This window comes from Ornithorhynchus anatinus, chromosome 20 (assembly GCF_004115215.2).
Source record: "Ornithorhynchus anatinus isolate Pmale09 chromosome 20, mOrnAna1.pri.v4, whole genome shotgun sequence".
Lineage (NCBI taxonomy): Eukaryota > Metazoa > Chordata > Mammalia > Monotremata > Ornithorhynchidae > Ornithorhynchus > Ornithorhynchus anatinus.
Genome location: NC_041747.1, coordinates 13,047,114 through 13,066,429, shown reverse-complemented (window position 1 = coordinate 13,066,429; position 19,316 = coordinate 13,047,114). Strand labels below are relative to the sequence as shown.

At 46.8% G+C, this 19,316-nt stretch overlaps 1 protein-coding gene across 3 annotated transcripts in view; it reads left to right on the top strand.

The window, feature by feature from the left end:
- Positions 1-19,316, top strand: part of RASA3 (RAS p21 protein activator 3) — a 172,204-nt gene that overhangs the window by 96,188 nt on the left and 56,700 nt on the right. For all 3 annotated transcript variants that reach the window (XM_029048305.2, XM_029048302.1, XM_029048303.1), the window contains exon 3: positions 5,252-5,355. In XM_029048305.2, coding sequence (XP_028904138.1) covers positions 5,252-5,355 — 104 coding nt within the window. The remainder of the gene's footprint in view (positions 1-5,251; positions 5,356-19,316) is intronic.

The window sequence follows — 19,316 nt, the reverse complement described above, 5'->3', positions numbered from 1 at the left end:
AAGAACCATTCATTCAGTCATATTTATGGAGCACTTACTGTATGCAGAGCACTGCACTATGCGCCTGGGAGAGTACAGTATAACAATAAACAGACACATTGACCTCACCACTTCCAATAGCTCATTCAGTTAGTTTCCTCATCGTCAAATGGGGATGAAATACCTGCTTCCCCTCCGAAGTTGGGGAAAGTAGGGGTCGAAGTAGATCGTGACCCTCTTGTGGGACACGGCTTGATTATTTTGTATCTGCCCCAGTTCTAAGCACTGGGGGAAGATACAGATGAAGCAGCGTGGCCTAGTGGATAGAGCCCGGGCCTGGGAGTCAGAAGGTCATGGGTTCCAATTTCGGCTCCGCCACTTGTCTGCTGGGTGACCTTAGGCAAGTCACTTCACTTCTCTGGGCCTCAGTTACCTCATCTGTAAAATGGGGATTGAGACAGGGAGCCCAATGTGGGACAGGGACTGTGTCCAACCCCCTTTGCTTGTATCCACCCCAGCGCTTTTATGACAGAAGACAGGACTTTCTGCAGAAAGTACATCCATAGAGCCACTATGAATCGCAAACGGCTCGACGGCACTTGATGATGATAATACCCCAGCGCTTAGTACAGTAAGTGTTTAACAAATACCACAGTTATTATTATTGAAACAGGGTCGGGCTCAGAGAAAGTGCTTAGCAAATGCCACAGTTATTTGTACAGAGCTTCTTCCGTGATTGCTGGGTGAGAAAACTCTCGCCAGCTATCTACAGCTTCCGCCGCCAAATGCCCTTGGCGAGCGATCGTTTGCCTGTGAGGGGCGGCCAGCTGTGAGGAAGGACGCCATTTTAGTTTCTTCGGAAAGAGGGCCCCGGAGCCGACTTGTTGGAAACTATGCGCCGAGGGCCGGGAATCGTGCCCTGACTGCTGTTTGACCTCTGGCCTCGCGGGGCCCCGTTGGAGACAAAGCCGCTCCTGTGGAAAGAGCTACCCCAAGGTTAAGTTGGTAATTGGAGGGGAAGCTCGCAGCCGCCTTGGCCCTCCTTTGATTCCGCCAGAAAGAAGACATTGTTTGGCACGGCTCAATGGGGAGGAAAAAAATTCCGCTCGGTGCCGAGGGGGAGACGGTGGGGTATAAGGTTTTTCCAGTTTCAGAGGGGGAGATGCTTCTTTTATCGCGAGGGACGAGAGCGGGGTGTGACGACGGAAGCGTCCCAGCTGAACGGGAGCAGGAAGGCATATGTAGATGTAGAGGGCGTTCGGGGACCACCCGGATCAAAACGTTGGACTGTTGGCTCCTCCTCCTCCTTGGAGAAACTTCTCTGTTTCTGTTGAGGGATTTACAGTTGGCAGCATGGTCTAGTGGATAGGGCACAGGCCTGGGAGTCAGAAGGGCCTGGGTTCTAAGCCCGGCTCCATCACTTGTCTGATGGGTGACCTCGGGCAATTCACTTCACTTCTCTGGGCCTCAGTTACCTCAACTGTAAAGTGGAGATTCGGACTGTGAGGCCCATATGGGACAGGAACTGCGTCCAACCCGATTTGCTTGTACCTACCCCAGTGTTTAGTATAGTGCCCGGCACATAGTAAGCGCTTAACAAATACCATAATTATTATTATTCTCTGGACCCCAGTTACCTCATCTGGAAAATGGAGATTAAAACTGTGAGCCCCGTATGGGACATGGACATTGTCCAAATGATTAGGTTGCATCTACCTCAGAGCTTAGTGTAGTGCCTGGTACATATTAAGTGCTTCGCAAATACCACAATTATGATTATTCCCGTCCCTCCCCTTTTCCCTGCCCAGAGAAGCAGAGCTCTAGCAGGGCATTCTTCTGCAGCCTTTCCGCCAACGTCTTCCTTGGTCTTGACAACCTCCAATGACGATCAGTAATTATAGTGATGATTATTATTGGCCATTGGCTCCTCCTTTGAGAAAATTCCTTCCATTATTAAATATTCACCCATTCAGTCTCATTTATTGAGCACTTACTGTGTGCAAGCGTGTGGGAGATACAAGCCATGTCTTCATCTGAACTCATGCTGCCATTTTGTCTTCCTGAAGCATAAGCCCATTTTTCCTTTGGCATCTTGCAACTTTTTCTACTCCCCAGTTGTCCTGAGCATTTTGTTCTGATGGAAGAGGGAGATTTAATGACATTTGTTTCTTTCTTTGATGTCATTCGAAGGGCAGAGATTTCAGTGGGTTGAGATGTGATTGTGCTAGGTAAAGTTCATTGACTTCATCATGACCCCCGCACCACACAGACGTGAAGAGCCATGGTTGTAAAATATCATTTTATGCTGGAAGAAAGTAATAAAAATCATAATAATGATAATAGTAATTATGGTATTTAAGTTCTCACTGTGTGCCAAGCAGCGGGGCCTACTGAAAAGAAAACGGCCCTGGGAGTCAGAAGACCTGGGTTCTAATGCCCAGCTCTGCCACTTGCCTACTGTGTGACCTTGGGCAAGTCACTTAACTTCTCTGTGCCTCAGTTTCCTCATCTGTAAAGTGGGGCTTCAATCCCTGCTCTTCCCTCCTACTTAGACTGTGGGGCCCCATGTGGGGCAGGGACAGCTTTTGACCTAATGAATTTGTATCTACCCCAGTGCTTAGAGCAGTGCTTGGCACATGGTAAGCGCTTTACAGGCACCACATTTATTAGTATTACTAAGCTCTGGGATAGATACAAGATAATCAGGTTGGACCCAGTCCCTTTCCCACAAGAGGCTCACAGCCTTCAAGAGAGGGAGAACAAGAGTTGAACCAAGCGTTTTAAGTATGCTTTGGTACCTTGAAATTCATCTGAGAATAATAATAATATTAGTAATAACTGTGGTATTTTTGAAGCACCTACTATGTGCCAGGTACTGCAGATAAGTGCTAGGGTGGTTACAAGCAAACCAGGTTGGACAAGGCCTTGCCCCACACGGGTTTCCCCGTCTTAATCCCCATTTTCCAAATGAGGTAACTGAGGCCCAGAGAAGTGACGTGACTTGTCCAAGGTTACACAACAGGCATGTGGCAGAGTCAGGATCAGAACCCAGGTTCGCTGACTCCCAGGCCCATTCTCTTTTTCACTAGGCATGGTGCCCTCACAAACATCTAGGTACAGGGATTTCTGTGGATGGTGGGTGCACATGTTTCTTAAAGCAGTGAAGTAGGCTTCATAAGCGCTTAATTTAGGACCACAATATTATTGAATTTTGGGTGTCTTCTCCGTGGCTTTGATCCCTCGATGTCTCCCCATCCCAAGCCTTGTGCACGGCCAGAACAATAGGGAGTTTTGTTTAACCAGAAAAACCACTGGCTTTCAGCCTATTAATCAGAATTAGCGATTTATTTTTAAGTCTCCATCTGTGGTGCACGTTGCATCTGCCAGGATGACTCATCCTTCAGCAGGCTCGGGAAAGAGGGGAAAAGTCTGCGGCAGAAGGCAAAGCCTCTGACAGGAGGAATAACAGGGGAGAATGCGCGGACAGGAATTCTCCGAGAAATTGGAAAAGGGGAGGACTAGGAAGGTCGGATGTCTGCAATTTGAAATGCTCGCACTGTAATTTGAATTTCACAAGTAAAATGGCGGTAACGGCCGCAAAACTTCAGGCAGCTCTTCAGGCTAACGAGCGTGTTCTTACCCTTAAAATTTCTGTTATCTCTGGGGAAACATTTCAGAAATGTTTTCAAGTGGCGGCTTGCAGTCTTTTTTTAATGGCATTTATTAAGCATTTACAAAGCACTGTACTAAGCGCTGGGATAGATATAAGTTGATCAGGTTGGACACAGCCCTTGTTCCATGTGTGGCTCACAGTCTTAATCCCCAATCTACAGATGAGGGAACTGAGACCCAGAGAAGTAAAGTGACTTCTCAAGGTCATAGAGTAGACAAGTGGCGGATCCAGGATTAGAACCCAGGGCTTTCTGACTCGCAGGCCTGGGCTCGATCCACAGGGCCACACTGCTGCCCCTCGGGCAGGCAGATTCTGTGGAGCATGACCAGGGCCTGAAGGAGCCTTCTGACTCATCACCAGTGGTATTTATTGAGTGCTGACTGTGTGCAGAACACTGTACTAAGCGCTTGGAAGAGGACAATACAGCAGAGTTGGTAGAGACATTCCCTGCCCACAAGGAGATGAGTATCAGCCTGCTTTTGGGTCCAGCTGCTTTAGTGCTGCAAGCCCCAGGTCGGGTCTTGCTGCCATCATGCTGAGAAGCGGTGTTGTCTAGTGGGTAGAGCACGGGGCTGGGAATCAGAAGATCCTGGATTCTAATCCCGGCTCTGCCACTTGTCTGCTGTGTAACCTTGGCTAAGTCACTTCACTTCTCTGGGCCTCAGTTACCTAATCTATAAAATGGGGATTGAGACTGTGTAAGCCCCATATGGGACAGGGACTGTGTCCAACCTGATTATCTTGTATGTACCCCAGTGCTTAGAACAGTGGTTGGCTCATAGTAATCATTATTATTATCAGATGGCTTACTGCCTATGCACTTCCAAGAAATATTGGTCTTACTGATGCATGTGTATATCTCTAATAAACCAAGCACCACAGCACTCAAATGGGTGCTTCAAATTCAACCAAATAAATTCCTGGAATATGTCACCAAATGAATCACAATCTCCAGACGGTGAATTCCTTGAGAGCAGGGAATGTGTCTACTAATTCTACTGTATTGTGTTCTCCCCACTGCTTAGTTCAGTGCTCTGCACACAGTAAGCGCTCCATAAATACCACTGATTGATTGCCAAGAAAATATTCTGGGCTTGTAAGAGTAACATAGTGAACAATCAGTCAGTGGTATTTACTGAATGCCTACTGAAGTTCTGAAGTGGGCAGTTCATTTTATGATTGGTTTTAATTCCGTTCAATATAAACCGTAAAATACCCTGGATTTTCTGTTTTGCGAAATCTCCGAAGCGCCGAGAAGCAGCGTGGTGTAGTGGATAGAGCACAGGCTGGGAGTCAGAAGGTCGTAGGTTCCAATTCCGGCTCTGCTGCTTGATTACTGTGTTAAGTTGGCCAAGTCACTTCACCTATCTGGACCTGAGTTCCCTCATCTGTAAAGTGGGAATTGAGACTGTGAGCCCCATATGAGGCAGCGACTGTGTCCAACCTGATTTGCTTGTATCCACCCCACCACTTAGTACAGTGTATGGCACACAGTAAATGCTTAACAGATATTAAAATTATTATTATTATTATTAGTGCTCTGCGCATAAGTCCTCAAAAATACAATTGACTGATTGATAATTTGGTTTGTTTTCACAGCCCCTTTTATGGAGAAGATTTTTACTGTGAAATTCCTCGGACTTTTCGTCACCTATCTTTTTACATTTATGATAGAGATGTTTTCCGGAGGGATTCCATCATCGGTGAGTATCCAGCTGAGTTGTTTTTTTTTCTGATTATTGTTCTTTTCTGTACTCACAATTGGGATATGGGCTCTTTATTACCTGGGTGGAATTTGTGAATTCTCCTTTTATTTTCACCTCCCTGCCTGTTTATAACCATCTAAAATTGGACCGTTGAGGAGAGATTAACCTGGAAAGTCACAGATTGTGAGGAAGTCGATAGAAACTTAATGGGAACTGAGCCCTCTAGATTTGTAAGCACCTTGAGGGCAGGAAATGTGTCTGTCAGCTTTATCGTACTTTTCCAAGAGCTTACTACAGAGCTCTGCACCAGATAAGCGCTCAGTAAATTCTACTGATTGATTGAGCGGGGTAATCGTGGAATTGTGGTCAAGCAGATTCCATAAAAACAACCCAGAAGGTCCAGAGACGTGAAGGGGTAGGGGTAGGTTCAAAACACAAAACAGGAAACACTTCTTCGCCCAACAGGGTATAAACATATGGAATCCCTCTTAACAGGAAGCGGTGTGGTTACCAACACCTGCAAGGTCAGGGAGGTTTTAAACAAATTCCTGCTCCATAAGAGGTTGCTAGAAGGAAAGTTAGAGGTATAGAAGCAGCATGGCTTATTGGAAAGAACGTGGGCCTGGGAGTCAGAGGACCTGGGTTCTAATCGTGGCTCCGCCACGTCTGCTGTGTGACCTTGTGCAACTTACTTCACTTCTCTGGGTCTATCACCTCATTGGTAAAATGGGGATTAAGACTGCGAGCCCCATGAGGGACTGTGTCCAACCTGATTAACTTATCTACCTCAGTGCTCAGTACAGTGCCTGGCACATAGTAAGCATTTTAAAAATGCCATTAAAACACGCACACAGACTGTGCCCTGCCTGATTAATTTGTATACATCCCAGCGCTTGGCACAGTGCCTGACACATAGTAAGCGCTCAATGAAAACCATAGAAAAAATTGATCAATCAGTGGTATTTACTGGGCACTTACTATGTGCAGAACATTGTACAAAATACTTGGGAGAACATTCATTCATGCAGTCATATTTATTGAGCGCTTATTGTGTGCAGAGCAATAAACAGACACTTTCCTTGCCCACAATGACCTTACAATACAAGAGCGTTGGTAGATCCAAACCTGGACCCCAGCAGGCTTACAGAGTAGAGGGGGGAGATAGACATTAAACCAAATGAAGGACATGTACATAAGTGCGGTGAGGCTGAGAGAAGAGTCAACATGAATGCTTAAAAGGGTACACATTCAGGTGCACACACGGTGCAGAAGGGAAAGGGAGTTGAGGAGATGAGGACTTAGTCGTGGAAGGCCTCTCGGAGGAGATGTGAGTTTAGGAGGATTTTTGAAGGTGGGAAGTGTTGGATACGAAGTGGGAGGTAATTCCAAGCCAGAGGGAGGACGTGGGCAAGGGATCGGCGACCAGATAGATGAGATCGAGGTAGCGGGAGAAGGTTGGCGTTAGAAGAGTGAAGTGTGCGGGCTGGGTTGGAGTAGGAAATCAGGGACCAGAGCGATTTTGGAGACAAGACAGCTATACAGAGGACTCGGCAGGGACCTGGGAAGTGATTCAGTTCCCTCTAGAGGAACAAATGTAAAAATAAAGCCTAGGGTTATGTCGGGATGAGGTGGGGGAAGCTAAAGCTGGAAAGGGGATGTGTCTAGCATGAGTCATAGTTGGTAAAAAAAAAAAAAATTGTTGAGGCCAGAGAGGAGGACGAAGACAATATCTCCCGCGGCTCGACAGGAAGAGGAAACCGATGACCGACAACTGGAACTTTTAATGTTTGCCCTCTATTCTGCGGAGGAAGAGGTCAAACGAGAAGAGTTGACGGGTGGGGTGACAGGAGGCTGGACGGGTGGAGAGGGCAAGAATAAGAGGCCAGAGAGCCTCAGTGGGTCACTGAAGCCGACCCAGAGGACTTTAGCACTCAGCAGACGTTATCCCAGAACTGTTGGTTTCAATTTGCGCTAGCCTCTCGGAGACATTCCTAACAACTGGAAGGGGACAGATATTATGGGAAGTCAGCGTGGCCTAGTGGAAAGAGCCCGGGCCTGGGAGAGAGGGGAACTAAATTCTAATGCTGGCTCCGCTGCTTGGTTGCCATGCTGGTTGCTGTGGGGAAGCAGCGTGGCTTGGTGGATAGAGCACAGGCCTGGGAAGGTCACGGGTTCTCATCCCGGCTCTGCCACTTGTCTGCTGTGTGACCTTGGGCAAGTCACTTTACTTCTCTGTGCCTCAATTACCTTATCTGTCAAATGGGGATTGAGACTGGGAGCCCCGCGTAGGACAGGGACTGCGTCTCCATTAGCCCATATCCACCCCAGAACTTAGTACAGTACCTGGCGCATAGTAAGGGCTTAACAAATACCATCTTTACTGTTATTTCGTTGGCCAAATCACTTCACTTCTCTGGACCTCAGTTTCCTCGTTTGCCAAATGGGGATTCCATATCTGTTCTCTCCCATCCTCCCCTCTAGACTGTGGTCAGGGAACTGTTATATTGCATTTTCCCAAGCGCTTAGTTCAGTATTCTGCACTCAGAAAGCATTTAATAAATACGACTGTTTGATCATTTAGACTGTGAGCCCCATGTGGGACCTGATTTATTAGTGCTTAGTACAGTGCTTGGCACACAGTACTTGAAAAATAAACACCATAGTTTATATTATGTTGGTCTTTAAAATAGCAAAAAGAATCAGGGGCTGATTCACTTGAACATTGATCCCTGGAAGATAGGAGAACAAAATCAACAAACAGTTCTTCCGCTGCTAGGGCGAAAGGTGCTAGAAGGCAGACAACATTGCTTCTATCAGATCGGGGTAATTTCATTTTACGATCATATAAAAGTTGTGTGTCCAAGGCATTGAGTGGAGCTCAAAAAGCCTCGGAATTCTGTACCATGTGACATCATTCTCAACCCACTTGACTGTAAGCTCGCTTTGGACAGGGAACGCATCTGTTAATTGTTGTATTGTACTCTTCCAAGTGCTTAGTATAGTGATGTGCACTCAGTAATGGCTCTATAAGTGTGACCGAATGAAATATTGACAAAAACAAGGAGAAGATGGGGGAGAGAGACACCTGGATGAAGAAACAGGAACTGTGCAGAATCCACCTTTTCTTCCCCTCTTTGAAAACGTTCAGAAAAATGCCATTTCCCATCCCCGCTGCAGTTTAGAACCTGTCATAATTTAAAAGGGTGCTCAAGAGACTTCTGAATTCAGCTAGCGATTTTCTGCTTGAATCGTCTGCCCGAGGTTTCCTTCATTCCCCCAATATCCATATGCCCTTTAGCGGCATATGGATGAAGGTCAGTTTCCAGATTAACTTTGATCATTATAAGGCTTCCCAGTAGAAAACCTGAAGCTCTCCTGTGGCGAAAAGCCAATTAAACGTGAGGTAGGCTCGATGGCTAAGTTCAGAATTCAGTTGTGTGTTTTCAGCCCTGATAAAGAAACGGGCATTGGATCCACATGTCCCAGGGGAGGGCACCATTCAACAAATAGATACGTTCCCTTCCCACGACGAGCTTACAGTCTAGAGGTGGAGAGACAGACATCAATACAAATAAATAAATGACAGATGTGTACATAAGCACTGTGGGGCTGGGAGCGGGGAAGAGCAAAGGGAGCAATGAGGGTCTGTGATTCAGACTCTAAAATCCTTCATTCCTTAGAGCCATTATCCTTAGAGCCAGTATTGGGAACCACTGGATGTTGGGAATATGCCTGGGTTTCTGGGTGTCAGGGTACCCAGAAATAAGACCAACCAGTCAGTCATTTGGTATTTTTTGAATGCTTACTGTGTGCTGAGCACTGTACTAAGCACTTGGGAGAGTCCAGTAGAACAATATAACAGACATATCCATAGCCCACAATGAGCGTGCAGTCTAGAGGGGGTAACAGCACTCTTTCTCCTCCAAGAGGCCTTCCCAGACTACAACCCCCTTTCCTCATCTTCCGCTCCCTTCTGCGTCGCCCTGAATTGCTCTCTTTACTCTTCCCCCCTCCCAGCCCCACAACACTTATGTCCATATCTGTCATTTATTTGTTTGTATTGATATGTCTCCCCACTGCCAAGACTGTAAGATCATTTTGGGCGGGGAATATGTCCATTTATTGTTGTAGCGTACTCTCCCAAGCGCTTAGTACGGTGCTCTGCACAGAGTAAGCGCTCAATAAATACAACTGAATGAATAAATAATTTACAGATATGGACATAAGAGCTAGCCTAACCAGCTGCAGGGTTGATTGGAATAGGTAAAACCATCTGTGCTTCAACTTGTCTCTTGCCGCTGTATCATAAGTCATGTCCTGTTAAACAAACCATTTCCCAACATGCCACAGCCTTGTTTGCTTCTCTGATGCCCTGGCTCAGACCCTAACTTCAGTTTTTTAGCGTGAGATAACTGATTTTGGGTCCTTTTCTTCTGAGGAAAAAAAAAAAGGCGTAATTGTTTCCCCCTCAACCCCAGTAAATGCAATCCACTTTCAGTCCCAGTTCATGCAGTCTGCCCATAGTCGATTTATCAAGCACTCGTTCTGTGCAGAGCACTGTACGAAGCGCTTGGGAAAGTACGATACAATAAAGTTGATAGATGTGATCCGTACTTAGAAGGAGCTTAAGGTCTAGGGAAGACGTTAAAATAGAGTCTCAGTCCATGCAGTGTGCACACAGTCATTGTGAATGCAGGGCACATCCAGTGTACATGCAGTGTTCATGATGCCACAGAACATTGAGTGTACATGCAGTCACTGGTACCTTCTCCTAGTCCTCGCCCCCGGCCCCGCTTCTGACGTGGAGAAGCAGCATGGCCTAGTGGATTGAGCCTGGGCCTGGGAATCAGAAGGACCTGAGTTCAAATCCTGACTCCATCACTTGCCTGCTGTATGACGTTGCACAAGTCATTTTACATCTCTGGGCCTCAGTTACCTCATCTTTAAAATGAGGATTAAGAGTGTCAGCCCTATGTGGGGCACGGACTGTGCCTGGTATACGTAGTAAGTGCTTAACAAATGCCGTAATTATTATTATTAGGTGAGAGGCCCCGCCCTGGATTTTGCTGTCGCCTTGGCTGTGAATCACTGAGCTACCTCAGTTTATGGCACATTGTCATCATTAATCTCATTTAGAAGGTGTGTGGGACACTGTACTAGCCGCCTGCCATTTCAGGATACTGCACTGGGCACCTGCTGGGTATGTAGGACACTATATAATAATAGTAATAATAATAACTGTGGTATTTGTTAAGCGCTTACTGTGAGTCAGGTGCTGGGTGACCTTGGACTCCCAAAGCATAATCCCCATTTTACATGGGGCTCACCGTCTCACTCCCCAGTTTATAGATGAGGGAACTGAGGCAAACTGAGTGAAGTGACTCGCCCAAGATCACAAAACACAAATGGCAGACCCGGGATTAGAACCGAGGTTCTTCTGACTCCCATGCTCTGTCCCTTAGACCACACTGCTTCTGCTGTGTGAAGGGACAGTCTAGGGGGTGCCTGCCATATATACTGTACTGGATGCCTGCTGTGTGTAGAGGGGCACTGTATTGGGTACCTGCTGGGTATAGGGCACTGTATTGGGCTCCATCTTTCTCTTGGAACTTCCATTCAAGTAGCCCGCAGTAAATCAGGCCGCTTGGTTAAATCGTTCTCTCAGTGGGGAGCAAAACATGGGCCGAGGGAAGAGGGGAATCTTTCACTAAGCTTAGAAAGAAAAGAGAGGAGGAGAAATCTCTGGTATTCCCATTGAGTTGGATGCTTGATTCATGAAGCTTTAAGCATGAAGCAGCCTGCATGAGAAGAAATAGATACCAGGTTATGATGAAACCACGCTCTCCTGCAGGTAGCCAACAGATGATATTTTCGTAACTGAGAAGCAGCGTGGCCTAGTGACTAGAGCATGGGCCTGGGTTCAGTAGTCAGTAGAACCTGGGTTCTAATCTCGGCTCCGCCACTTGTCTGCTCTGTGACCTTGGAAAAGTCACTTCACTTCTCCGTGCCTCTGTTACCTTATCTGTAAAATGGGGATTAAGACTGTGAGCCCCATGCAGGACAGGGAATGTGTCCAACCTGATTAGCTTGGCTCTGCCCCAGCACTTAGAACAGTGCCTGGCACATAGTAAGTACTTAACAACTACCATAAAAAAAATACTTGTTACTTGTACTTGGTAAGTGTTTCGTATGTGCCAAGTAATTGGGGAAGTTAAACAGTTTTGGACAAGGTCCCTGTCCCACATGGGGCTCACAATTTAGGTAGTAGAGAGTAGTCAGTCATATTTATTGAGCGGTTCTGTACCATGTGCAGAGCACTGTACTAAATGCTTGGGAGAGAACACTATAGCAATATAACAGACACATTCCCTGCCCGTGAAGAGCTTCAAGTCTAGAGTAGGATTTAATCCCTTTTTTCCAGATGAGGTAACTGAAGCAAAACCAGGTTAAGTCACTTGCTCAGTCACATGGTAGAGCCAGAATTAGAACCCAGGTCCTGAGACTCCCAGGGCCGTGCTCGTTCAATTTGGCCACGCTGCTTCCAGGCTAAAGCCCTGCGATGAGTGACTAAATGAAATATCTTAGTCTTTAGGCCCCACGTGATGGGAGAAATGGTCCGTGGCTGGTCTGTATTTTGAGGAGGGAAGCTCAGTACATACCATTCCCGAGGGTTGCTTGGTGTCACCCTAGTGAAAGAATGGGCAGATTGTTAATCAGGGTGGACCGTTTGGGGCCTGTGATTCACACTTATTTATAGCACACTTAGCTCACGAACTCTCAAGGAAAGTTGCGGTAAGCCTCCAGAAGAAATAAAATATCATCTCTGCCCAGTGGCTTTGTCCAGAAATCTGTAAGCGGCCTTTTGGGGGGAGGAAATGGGGAATGTAGGTGCAAGTGACGTTAACTGTTTATGGAGTAGCGGATGGGTCAATCCCGCACAGGCCTGGGAGTCAGAAGGTCATGGGTTCTTGTCCTGGCTCTGCCACTTATCTGCTGTGTGACCTGGAACAAGTCACTTCACTTCTCTGGGCCTCAGTTCTTCAAATACCGTCAACTCGTTTCCTAGCCGTAGCGACTCCGTGGTCACACCCTCTCCGAATGTCCCATCTTCTGCCGTAACGACGTTCTGGTATGTGTATCCATAGAGTTTTCTTGGTAACTTCTCCGTGCCTCACTTCCCTCATCTGTAAAATGGGGATTGTGACTGTGCGCGCCACATGGGACAGTGACTGTGTCCAATCCAATTTGCTTGTATCCACCCCAGCGCTTAGTACAGTACCTGGCACGTAGTAAGCGCTTAATAAATACCGCAATTATTATTGCTGCTATCATTATTTGACTTGCTTGCAGAATTACAATGCACTTTTGCCACGAGGGAAGGGGGAGCGTATTTCAACCCAGGAATGGGCGGGAGCACTTGCAAATTACTTATGTCCACATCCGTAATCTGTTTCCATTTCTCTTAATGCCTGTCTCCACCTCTAGACTGTCAGTTCATTGTGGGCAGGGAATATATCTGTATATTGTTGTTTTGTACTCTCCCAAGCGCTTAATACAGTGTCCTGCACACAGTAAGGACTCGATAAATACGATCCATTTCATGCCCAAGACTCTGGCAAAGTCTTAATTAGTTTTCTATTACTAATACTACTAAGTCTATTACTAATGATGGTATTTAAGTGCTTACTATGTGCCAGGCACTGTACTAAGTGCTGTTACTACTTAGTCGCAGCATTAATGGTTCAATGGTTACAATAATAATGGTACTTGTTAAGAGCTTAGTATGTACTTAGTACTAAGAGCTGAAGTGGAAACAAACAAAACGGGTTGGACATAGTCCCTGTCCCATATGGGGCTCACAGTTTCAATTCTCCATCTTATAGATGAGGTAACTGAGGCCCAGAGAAGTGAAGTGACTTGCCCTAGGTCACCCAGCAGACAAGTGGCGGAGCTGGGATTAGAACCCATTCTAACTGATCTTGGTCCTTCCAAAGGCATCAGATGGGCAGAAATCAAGCTGAACTTTTAATTTTATCAACCTTTTAGCCCAAATCCAGAGTCTTCGGTGTTCAGAGCTTGTCTTATATCCAGAAATCAAAGCCCACTTGGATTCTTGGGGAGAGGGTTTGGTCCGAAGAGAGGCAATAAAAAGTCTGGGAGATTAGCCCATTCTGAGTAAAATAGCATGACTTTTTAAGTAGCACCTTTGAGTTGTTGAAACGTCTTTATGTTTATGGGATATGTTTAAAACTGGGAGTTTCAATTTTATAGTTATGAGTGTTCAAATTGTTACTCTCACTGCTGTGGTATTGCACCCGGTTATATAAATGACTATAATTCAACAGCTGTCGATAGCCGAGATAATACTACTGAAACCCTGAGCCTAAAGTTTAATTTGTCCTTGAGGAACAGTTTCCTGTAATACGCTGAAGGGAATTTCCTCAGATTTCTGAAAAGAAAGCCAATACCTTGATTTTGGAGGCCATCTTTTAACCTGTGGTTCAAGAAGTCACTGAAAAGCTAATGAAAGGGCAGAGTGGAAGAGTTTTCTGGGGTGACTAATTACTAGAACATGTAAATAGGGGTTTTTTAAAGCTCAGTGAAGCAAAACCTTAAAGAGCTTGGCATACCCAGCAGAAGCTGGGTTAACCTCGTGCCTAGAACTCAGTATTTTTTTTTAATGGTACTTGTTAAGCCCTTATCGTGTGCCAAGAATTGTACTAAACCCTGGAGTAGATATAAAATCATCAGATAGGAAACAGTTCCTGTTCTGCATGGGGCTTGCTGCCTAAATAAGAGGGAGTAGGATTTAGTCCCCATTTTACAGAAGAGGAAACTGAAGCCCAGAGAAGTAAAGTGACTTCCCTAAGGTCACACAGCAGGCAAGAGGCAGAGCCGAGATTAGATCCCAGTGCCCTGACTCCTAGGCCCCTGTTCTTTCCACTAGGCCACGCTGTTTCATGTTAATATCTGCCTCTCTGTCTAGACTGCAAGCTCATTCTGGGCAGGGGATGTGTCTGCTAATTCTGTTCTATTGTCCTCTCCTAAGCGCTAAAGTGCTCTGCATAGAGTAAATGTTTAGTAAATACCATTAATTGATTGATTCCCAGAATTGAGGGAGCAACTTTGGAACAGAGACTCAGAAGATTGTGATGCCCAGGGGGAGAAATACCAACAGGACCCTGCTTCTCTGCAAACCCGCATTTATTTCCTTTGGCCTCTAAGTTTTACCTGGTTGTCCCACTCGCTGGTTTTTCAAACTCAACCCATCCAAAACTGAACTAATTTTCCTTCCCAAATCTTCCCCTTCACTTAAATTTCCCATCCCAGTGGACAGTTGCCATCCTCCCTCATCTCTCAAGCCCACAGATGTGGCTTTATCCTTGATTCCTCCGTCTGTTTCAACATCCATCTTCAGGGTGTTGCCAACCTTGCCAGTTAGTGCTGCACATTTCCAGAATTGACCCTTTTCCCTCTCCATCCAAATTGCCACCATTCATCTCTCTGAGGGCTGAACCCTGGCCCTGAGGAGGGTCAGATTCAGCCAGATTAGGAAGTGAAGCTGAGGCAGGGAGATTGTGGGATTTGCCATGACACCCGTGCCTTCTGCGTATCGCATCCCAGAATTTGTCGTATTCCATCTCGACTACTGTAACGGCCTTTCAGACCTCCCTACCTTCTGTCTCCCCTCTCCAGCCCGTACTTCACTCTGCTGCCCGGTTCATTTTTCTAAAATGTTCTGCACGTGTTCTACACACAGTAGATATGTCTATCTCCCCCTCTTGACTAAATTTCTGGTGGGAAGGGAGCGTGTTTCCAGTGTTGAGTACAATGCCTGGCACAAAGCTTAACAAATGCCATCATTATCATTATTACCAACTCCACTGCATTGTCCTCTTCCAAGTGCTCAGTACAATGTTCTGCCCACAGTTAGTGGGCAGTTGAAGCAGCGTGGCGCAGTGGAAAGAGCATGGGCTTTGGAGTCAGGGCTCATGAGTTCGAATCCCAGCTCTGCCACATGTCAGCTGTGTGACTGTGGGCAAGTCACTTAACTTCTCTGTGCCTCAGTTCCCTCATCTGTAAAATGGGGATGAAGACTGTGAGCCCCATGTGGGACAACCTGATTCCCCTGTGTTTACCCCAGTGCTTAGAACAGTGCTCTGCACATAGTAAGCGCTTAACAAATACCAACATTATTATTATTATTATTATTATTATTATTAGTTAGTGCTCACGAAATACCTTGATTGATTAAAGTGCCGAAGTGCAGCTTTCACAAACGCATGATGTGAAAGGGATTATCGAACATGCTTTGTTTCTAGTCACACTGGTCCAAACTGATCAGAGTATCTCACTGTCATTAACATAATCTTTGCACTCAAAAAGCTGCTAGGTGTCATTGGGGGAACTCAAACAATCAGTCAGTGGTATTTATTGAGCACTTGCTGTGTGCAGAACACTCTACTAAGCACTTGAGAGAGAGAGTTAGTAGCATCCCCTGCCCACAACAAACTTCCAGTGTAGAAGAGGAAAGAGATGTTAATATAAATGGAATAATTTACTGCTATAAGTGCTGTAGGACTGAGGGTGGGGTGAAAACCATGAGGAAGGGCTAGCCATTTATCTGGCTCAGGTTTTCCACTTCTCTCTCAGTAGTAATGAACAACAGAAAAGTATTTCGACATATGTAGCCTAGAAGCAAGAAGCAGAAACTTGCCCTGTGAGAATTTTCCATCCGGTATCCGTCAGGTTACCATACCCGCTGCCTGCTGATGAAGGCCAGTGAGTCAGGCGTCGCTAAAAGAATGCTCGGCCAGCTCAGACGTGGCTCTAGAATCGGGCCTGGATGGCACCGTCGTGTCTGAGGCCTGGGAGGAGCAGGGGATAGTGGGGGTTGACGTGGAGGGTCCTTTTGGGGCCTCGGGGGGTTCAGTTTGTGACCTTCGCCGCTCGGCCCGAGGAAGGAAGGGCACTTGGTAAAGCGGGGTGTTCTGACTCCAGCCCTGGCTCCTAAGATTATTCTGGGAAAATTAATCTCTCTGAGGACAGAACCCTCAGGCGACGGGCCCTGAGGAGGTTCAGGTTCAGCCAGATCAGAAGTGGAACGGAGGCAGGGGGATTGCGGGATTTGCCATAACAACCGTGCCTTCCGTGCGTGGCTCCCAAATGCCCGCCTGGGAACTCGGCCGAGCGCGGGTGGAATCCATTTTGTCCTCGGTTCTGCAGTGCCAGAAAGGATCCCTATCAGGAATGGTTGAGGTGAGCCACTGGGCTGGGCGGCGTCAGGGGGCCCAGAAGCCCGACACCAGCCTCTCTCTGGGCACAAGTGCTTGCTGCTGGTGCCCACGTTGCCCGAGTGCCCAGGGTGTGGATGAGCCGTGGGCCTTGATGGTGTCGGAACAGCCCATCGTGGTGCCGGAGTGGGATTTGGAAATGATCGTTTTGTGGCTGCCCTGACACACCTGGGTTCAGGCCATCTTTCCCATGCTTCAGAAACCTCTAGTGGCTGCCTCCACATCGAACAGAAACTCCTCACGATTGGCTTTAAAGCCCTCCATCACCTTGTCCCCTCTTATGTCACCTCGCTACTCTCCTAGTACAACCCACTGGAGGCTCTTGAGGAGTGGGGAGACGAGAATGAACGTTTTTATAGAGAAATGATCCGGGCAGCAGAGTGAAATATGGACTGGAGTGGGGAAGGACAGAAAGTAGGGGGGTCAGCAAGGAGGCTGATGCAGTAGTCACGGTGGGAAAGGATAAGCGCTTGAATTAATGTGGTATCAGTTTAGATGGAGAGGAAAGGGCGGATTTTAGCAATCTTGTGAAGATTGAACCGATAGGATTTGGTGACAGATTGAAGAGGTGGGTTTATACAAGATCTATACAAAACACTAGTTATTAACAATGAAAAAGCAAGCTTCCAAGCTCTCCAGTTTTATAATACCAATCTGTTACTCCTGGAAATAACCTGTTCCCCAGCGAGTCTTCAGGCTGAATTATTACCAGAGGCCTGCTTCCTTTACTACTTTAATAGCGACGGTACAAATCTTTCCATTCATTTAAACACTGACATGCTGTAATTTAGATTGTAGCCCATGTGTCCCTTCAAAGAGATACTGGAAAATAGTTGGTAAAGATTAAGATTGCCAGGTCAGCTTAAACAATATTGGATAGTACAGAAAGAAAGCATAAGTATCTTATCATTTGAAAATAAAGCGATTGCTTCCACGGGAAGGTGGAATGAAATGAATAGCCCACACTAGAAATGTGGTTTCACCCTTATTCTTTAAAATTGAAGGTAAAAACCAAAGGCAGAGGAGATATTTCACGTCTCCCCTCTTAATTCGGTCCTGTTCGTTACACCCCTGAAGAGTTGCCTGACCCTCACTGCCGTAGCTTGGAAGATACGTTCACCATCTAGGCGACTTCCTTTCCTCTTCAACCAGCGCTCTGCATGTCAGATTGTTCTATATGAAAAACAGGGCATGGTGGAAATCACTTCACTTCTCTGGGCCTCAGTTACCTCATCTGTAAAATGGGGATTGTGACTGTGAGCCCCACGTGAGACAGGGAATGTGTCCAACCAGGTTGGCCTGTATCCACCCCAGTGCTTAGCAAAGTGCTCTGGACGTTGTAAGTGCCTAATACTATTAGAAGCATCTTGGCTTAGCAGATAGAGCACGGGCCTGGGAGTTAGAAGGACCTGGGTTCTAATCCCAGCTCTGCCACATGTCTTCTGTGGGATCTTGGGCAATTCATTCAGAGAAGCAGCGTGGCTCAGTGGAAAGAGCACAGGCTTTGGAGTCAGGGCTCATGAGTTCGAATCCCAGCTCTGCCACTTGTCAGCTGTGTGACTATGGGCAAGTCACTTAACTTCTCTGTGCCTCAGTTCCCTCATCTGTAAAATGGGGATTAAGACTGTGAGCCCCACGTGGGACAACCTGATTCCCCTATGTCTACCCCAGCGCTTAGAACAGTGCTCGGCACATAGTAAGTGCTTAACAAATACCAACATTATTATTATTATTATTATTTCTCTGGGCCTCAGTTACCCCATCTGTAAAATGGGGATTAAGACTGTAAGCCCCATGTGGGACCTGATTACCTTGTGTCTACTCGAGTGCTTAGAACAGAGCGTGGCCCATGGTAAGCTCTTAACAAATTCTATTAACCCAACAACACACTTTGCTTCCTTTGTGTATTAAGTGACAAGCCTAATGCTCCTGTAACACTTTTCCTCCACCGAGCTCCATTTTTCAAATATTTTGCTTTAGGCAGTCTCAATGGGAGGTTTTTTTCCCCTTAATTAAAGATTACGCTCTTGAAGTTCGCTGTCACTATACCGCTCTGCAAGAGTGTCAAATGTAATTAAGCTGGAGCTGCAGTTTCTTAGAATCCATTATCATGTTTCTCCTGAATCATGTCACCTGGCATTTGGGACCAAATCCAGCGGGGCTTTTATGGGTTGTCGCCAGCAGCTATGCCCGGGGCGGGGTGGGGGGAAAAGAGGAGGCGGGTGGCAGAGGAGGTGAGGGGAGAGGGAGGGGCATCGATGCCCTCTCAGCACCAAGTGCTGCTGGAATACCTCATCCTAAAGGTCAGTCTCAATCCCCATTTTCCAGATGAGGAAACTGAGGCCCAGAGAACTAAAGTGACTTGCCCAAGCTCACACAGCAGCCACGAGGCGGAGCTGGGATTAGAACTCAGGTCCTCTTGACTCCCAGGCCCGGGCGTAATCCGCTAGGCAACAGCACCACTTATGGGATTGCTCCCCGGTTGATTTCCTCCCATCTCTCTTCTTTGCCGAGTTCATCCCCCATTTGGGCGTAGACAGAGCAAGCTTCGGGAAAAGGGTACAGTGCTCGGTGGGTCCGTCGCCCTTGGCGATGAGCGCACAAGACCGCTGCTCCAGAACTGGCCAGAGATCCCGATAGGCTCCAGAGGCTGGTGGGGAGGTT